This window comes from Heterocephalus glaber, unplaced genomic scaffold (genome assembly GCF_053883595.1).
Source record: "Heterocephalus glaber isolate CG9 unplaced genomic scaffold, H.glaber_assembly_v1.0 deba00001444, whole genome shotgun sequence".
NCBI classification, from domain to species: domain Eukaryota; kingdom Metazoa; phylum Chordata; class Mammalia; order Rodentia; family Bathyergidae; genus Heterocephalus; species Heterocephalus glaber.
In genome coordinates this window covers 9,211,959-9,217,958 of record NW_028258297.1, presented here as the reverse complement: position 1 = coordinate 9,217,958, position 6,000 = coordinate 9,211,959, and the positions used below count along the sequence as shown (strand labels likewise).

The following is a 6,000-nucleotide window of genomic DNA, read 5'->3' as shown; positions in this document are numbered from 1 at the left end:
GAACCTGCATATTTATGTTAAGGGGGTGGGTTGAGATCCTATTTCAGCCTCAGGGACCCTCACACCCAGCCCTTGACACCTTCCTTCAATCAGCAGGTATGGGGCAAAGCTCTGAGTGAAGTCTGGGTGCACCCTGGGTGGAAGGGGGGGGTCCTACAATTCTCCCTCACCTGGCCCACATCCACCTCCATTCTGGGGGTGCCAAGGACGCTCTTTTCCCACTGCAATCCCCACGGTCCTATGTGGGAAGGTGTGGAGAACACTTTGGAATAAGATTGAATTGTATAACCCTAAGTGTGCTGTAACCCTAAGTGTGATGTAATCATAAGGGTGATATGTAACCATAAGATATGAAAGTAGAACCTTAAGCGGTATGGAACTGATAAGGGTGTACCCCGAATTGGACAGTGTGATAAGACGTGATAAGTACGAACCAATACCACAAATGCCCAGTTAGAATAGTATAAAAGGAGCTGAAGACTCCAAGCAAGTCATCAATCTGTCCACCGACCAGTCGACCAGTCGATCTGCTGATCTGACTACCGACCGAGACACCTGCACACCTGATCCCGCTGGAAGGAGCATCGCCGCCGACCAGACGAGACCAGAGGACGAGGCAAGCGGAGAGACGGATAGCCTAGCGCCGACTCGACGCCCTTCGTCCACGGATCGGACCCTCCGACCCTACGGGAGGAAACGTCGCGCTCCCATAAGGACTTGCGCAGTACAGGTGCAGGGACGTGGTAATTGGCAGATTTAATATTGTGTGGTAACTGTATTGAAGTGAATTATGATAATATAAGATAAGAGTGTGAACTGCCATCCAAGTCCGAGTCTTCTTTACCCACGGTACCTGCTCGCGACAGCAGGCACCTGACTCCATCATGGGTCCTGCTGCCAGGACTAGCCAGGGACCTAGGGAAGGAGAGGAGGGGGCTGAGCCTCAGGCAGCTGATCCACTCAGGGCCCGCCCATTCCGGGGCTGAGGCAGGAAGAGGGTGGCGCCCCCGCAGAGCCCTGGAAAGTCACCACAACTCCTAACTTCCTTAAGCAAGACTTGGACCAGGAAATGGAGCCCCAGGGCCCTAGTGGAAGAGATTCGGTGGAATACCTCTGCCCAAAGGGCTGCAGATGGACCCAACAGTACAGGTACCAGCGGCCACTCAGCCCCACGCAGCCCCTCTTTGCGCGCCCTTCCGGGAGGCCACCACGGCGCCTCTGCCCTCACCCTCCTCCTCCAGACCCGGCCTTGGGGTCTTTCCCTCCCGGGCTCCACCGCAGCTCCCGCTCCTTGCAGGGACTTTGCGCTCTGGGGACGCAGATGCCTCCTGCTGCTGCGGAACTAGCCGCCCTGCTGCCGCGGAACTAGCCGCCCTGCTGCCCTCCACCCAGCCCAGGCTTCCTCCCTCCCTGCCCCATCTGAAAGTCATCGGGCGGGGCTGTCCCCTCCCTGGGCACGTTCCTGGGCTCTGTTGACAATCAGGATTTAACGGAGAGGCGGACGAACCCTTGGCACCTTGGGTCAAACACTTGACAGAGTTCTCTGCGATCCCCGATCCCCGCTGTCTGAAAGGCGCGGTGGGGGAGGGCGGCTGCGAAGCCTCTCTGAGGCGGGAAAGTGGCTCCCAGGAAGTCTCCACTGTGATCAGGACAGTGACCAGCAGAGGTCCCCACACAGCTGAGGCTGGGCAGTCACACTTCCTTTGGAGAGACCTTGCTACTACAATGACATCTGGGGGGAAAAATTAGAATGCTTAGGCGAAACTCTCATACGCTCAAATTAAGAAAGACTGCCGAGTCAAACACACGTTCTTCAGGCAACATGTCCACTGTATAAGGGAGCCGCACACAGTCGGGACATGGAGGCTGTTTTTTCTAGGAGGCAGCTGTATTCGTGCTGGGACAGGCTCAGGGCTCTAATACCCAAAAGGCTGAGCCCAGAGCACAGCCAGGCGGGGCGTGGGGTGGAGTTTACCTTTTGTTCAATTTTTGCTCCTTTGTCTCCCATATATAGTAACGATTCAGGTTACAGAGCCAGGTCAGTTTTACAACTAGCACATAGGAGTTAATTAGACCACCTTGTCTTTCTTGGTCCTAAGGTCTTTACCTCATTCCTTAGCCAGGTGCTCTACTACAGGTCCTGCTGGACATGAGCTGGCCCAGGTGGAAGACCCAGCTCTGTCATCTGCCCACTGAGTGACTGGGCAGGTGACCCCCCACTATTTGTGGACACTGCTCCTCATCTGGTAACTGGGGGGGGGGGGTGCTCCTGCAGGCTGCCATGTGTTCAGACATGAAGTGCTCACCACACTGGTGGCTGTGTGTGACCTGAGGCACTGCCCTGACTTTTCAATAAATGTAGCCCACAGAGATGGAGAGTCAGGAATGAATGGGAGTGGAAGGTTAGAAGGTATTCCTTCAGGGTGAAAGGGTTTGACATTTTCTCCTGGCTTGGGGGTGAATAGGCAGGAACACAGGGAGGTGGGGTGTCCCATTGGAAGCAGCAGAGCTGGGACCCCAGGTGGGAAGGGCACGCTCTGGCCCATGCCCTCCTCTGCTCTCCTGTCTTCCAGCCTGAAAAGGCTGCGGGATTCTCAGGGTCTGGAGGGCTGATGGGGAGGCACCGTCCCTGTGGCTCTGTGGACCCGTGTTTAGTGGACAGCAGCTTAGAGTGACTGCAGGCCAGCTCTGTAGTTTCTGTTTTCTCTCTGGTGCCCAGAGAGCCAATGAAACGGCTAAAAACAGAAACATTCTACTTCCACTTTGAAAACCTACCGGATCCTGATGGCTGGAATAAGACCTTCCTGTGCTATGAAGTAAAAAGAAGGCAGGACCAAAAACTTCTTCGAAAGGGAGTCTTTCAAAACCAGGTAAGCTAGGCCTGGTGAGAATGCAGAACAAAGGATCGGTGAAAGCCACATGGCCGAGTCCTGGGCTCTGCTGGTCCTGCCTGACTGTCCTGCACTCTGACAATGCCACCCTGTGACTTCTCACAGCAGGCCTCCTTCAGAGGTGTTCTGCTCTAGCAGCGCTTGTGCCTGGAGTCTGACACTTGGCCCCACACCTAGCAGTCCCGCAGTCAGGGCGTCTCCATGGTCAGGCACCCCAAGCACGCAGGGCCTTATCTGTCCTGTTCCTGCTCGGCTGGTTGGTTCTGGCCCTGCCACCCCTGAGCCTTCACACGAAGGAGCTGCTGTCACAGAGCACAGAGCCGGCCTGGCCCTGGCCCTGCTGCAGCAGCCTCTCTGGGGCTCCCAGGTGACTGCAGTCCCAGTGCCACCCCACTGGCCACCTGCAAATGACCAGCCACACCCCTTCCCCTCTATCAGCCAGACCTCAGCTTTCCCGGTGCTTTGGGCTGGGCCTTCTGTGTGTGTGTGGAGGCTCCCTCTGCAGCAGAGCTATCCCACAGAGCAAAGTCCTGATCCATTTTCCTAGTGCCCAGAGTTTAAAAAGTTGCTAGGCATGAAAGGAATGAATGTGAATGCCTTTCTGAGTCCAATATACCTGCCTTATTATTTCCCCGTCTGTTCCATAGGGAGTGCTCCACGGGGTAGGCGGGAGCCCGGTATCTCACGCAGGCTGCTGCCTCCAGTCAGACAAGCCCTATTTCACCTGTAGCCATGGCCCCCGATGGGACAGCAGAGCTGTGTCCCTTCCCAGGCGATGGCAGGAGAATGAGATGTCAGAAACAGGGCTCAGTGTGCTTGCTTCCTGGGAGGGGCTGAATGGATGCGGGAGTCCATGTGTGTGGGGAGGGAGGGAGACATGGGTGAGTGCAGGAATGAGATGCCTGGGGCCCCCAACCTGTGCTGCATCTCCTCCTTGTGCTGTGTCTCCTCCCTGCCCTGCTTGCCTCTCCAACCAGGCACCTGGCCCTTCTCCTCTCTCCCAGGTCGAACCCTACATGCCACTGCATGCAGAACTCCGCTTCCTCTCCTGGTTCCATGACACCTTGCTGTGCCCTCTTGGGTCCTACCAGGTCACCCTGTATGTGTCCTGGAGCCCCTGCTCAGAATGTGCTGAAGAGCTGACAACATTCCTGGCTGGTCACCGCAATGTGACCATGACCATTTATGTCGCCCAGCTTTACTACTGCAACTGGAAGTCCCCAAATAGGGAGGGGCTTAAAATACTGATTGCGGAAGATGCCAGGTTGCGTGTCATGTTTTATGATGGTGAGAAACTGGGACATGAGGGCTGCAGGGGGTGCAGGGGACTGGGATCAGCACCCCTCAGTGTAAGGGTCCAGGGCCCAGGGGACAGTAAGCATTGAGGGGGGGCAGTGCTGTGCTCAGCACAGCAGCCAGTCTGGGAAGCTCAGGTGACAAAGCCTGGGGGCCTCTGATGTCTACTCCCTTCTTCATCTCAGAATTTTTATACTGTTGGAGAAACTTTGTGAAAAATGACTACAACAATTTCGATCCTTGGTCCCTACTTGATGAAAATTCCAGGTACCACAACAGGATCCTGCAGAACATTCTCAAGTGAGTGGCCTCCATTGCCTCTCTCCTGTTGCTCCTGCCTCCTCGGCCTTCGCTTCTCAGGTTGGATGGCCTTCTCTATGGCCCCCTCTCCCTCTGGCCTCCTGTGCACCACCTCCCTTCACTCCCTGCTTCCTCCCAACCATCCTCCTTCCTTGTAAAATTTGCATCTCCCGGACAAGAATCTCAGATTTCTCCAGCGTCACACCAAGCTCACTGTCCTATGGCCAGAAGAAAATGCTATATGTACGTTCCTGACAGCACCCTCAGCCCCAGACTCCACCACACCTGAATCTTATTCTAAAACCAAACATAAGTGTGTATCCCTAAGCATGAAGATTGGAAGCTTTGAGAAAGGTCCCTCAAGGCAGACTGGAGTTCTCCTGTATTCTCTTCCCTGACAGTTAAGGCCTTTGCTTGGAGATCGTTCCTGTTGCTTTAGTTTTAATTTGCATTGTCCCTAAAGCAAGGACCATGCTGGCTGGTGACAGTTTGAGAAACGTCCCTCGAGGCAAGCTTGGGTTCCAGGGAACTCCCTGTGGGCTCCCCTGGAGAAATCACTGTGAGGTTGAAAGTCCACCATAAGAGGTTGCAACCGCCCTGGGGCCGAGACACCAGAGCTGGCTCCCTCGTGGCCTGGAGGCCGGCTGGCCTAACCTAGGGAAGGGGCTGGCGGCATTGTTTCTGCTGTGGCTTCTGTCCCTGGCTTTAATGGCCACCATTTGCTGAGTCCTCAAGTGATCTTTCCCCAACACACATGCGACCCTGGCATCTCTGTGTTCTGCTCCTCTCCTCTCACAAGGCCACCAGGCAGATTGCATCAGGCCCCATGCTCAGGACTCCTGTTAGCACCAGGGCCCAGTCAGAGGGCCTGTGTCCAAATACAGTGTACATCCCCAGCTCAGGGTTGGGGCCTCAGCATCTGGACACTGCGTGAGGGCCTTGTGGGGCTGCATGTGGGTGCCGACTGCTTGGGTCCCTGTTCTTTCTGTGAGTCAGTCTCCTAGTGGGTTCCTGACCTGACAGCCGCTTCCACCCAGGTCTTGCTGCACCCTGGAGCCCTCCCCATTGTTCAACACTGCCACCCCTGATCTGTTCATTAACCCTAGCCAGAGAGGAACCACTGAATGGGGACTGCCCTAGTGGACAACCCAACTCCGCCCACCATGTGACTGGGGCAGGTGACCCCCAGTGTGTGTGGATGCTGCTCCTCATCTAGTAGCTGGCGGGCTCCCCAGGCTGCCATGTGTTCAGACACGCAGTGCTCACCACAGTGGCTGCTGCGTATGAACTGAGACTCTACCCTGACTTTTCAACAGATGTAGCCTGCAGAGGTGGAGAGTCAGGGATGAATGGGAGTGGAAGGTTAGAAGATATTTGAGAGTGGAAGGGTTTTGTGTCTTTGACATTTTCTCCTGGCTTGGGGATGAATGGGCAGGAACACAGGGAGGTGGGGTGTCCCATTGGAAGCAGCAGAGCTGGGGCCTCGGGTGGGAAGGGCGCCCTCTGGCCCATG

At 55.7% G+C, this 6,000-nt stretch overlaps 1 protein-coding gene across 1 annotated transcript in view; it reads left to right on the top strand.

Moving 5' to 3' along the window:
* Positions 1 to 965: 965 nt before the first annotated feature.
* LOC101722862 (uncharacterized) overlaps positions 966 to 6,000 on the top strand; it is a 48,517-nt gene continuing 43,482 nt past the window's right edge. The window contains exons 1-4 of the mRNA XM_087214216.1: positions 966 to 1,149; positions 2,720 to 2,870; positions 3,896 to 4,178; positions 4,373 to 4,487. Coding sequence (XP_087070342.1) covers positions 1,070 to 1,149; positions 2,720 to 2,870; positions 3,896 to 4,178; positions 4,373 to 4,487 — 629 coding nt within the window. The 5' untranslated portion in view covers positions 966 to 1,069. The remainder of the gene's footprint in view (positions 1,150 to 2,719; positions 2,871 to 3,895; positions 4,179 to 4,372; positions 4,488 to 6,000) is intronic.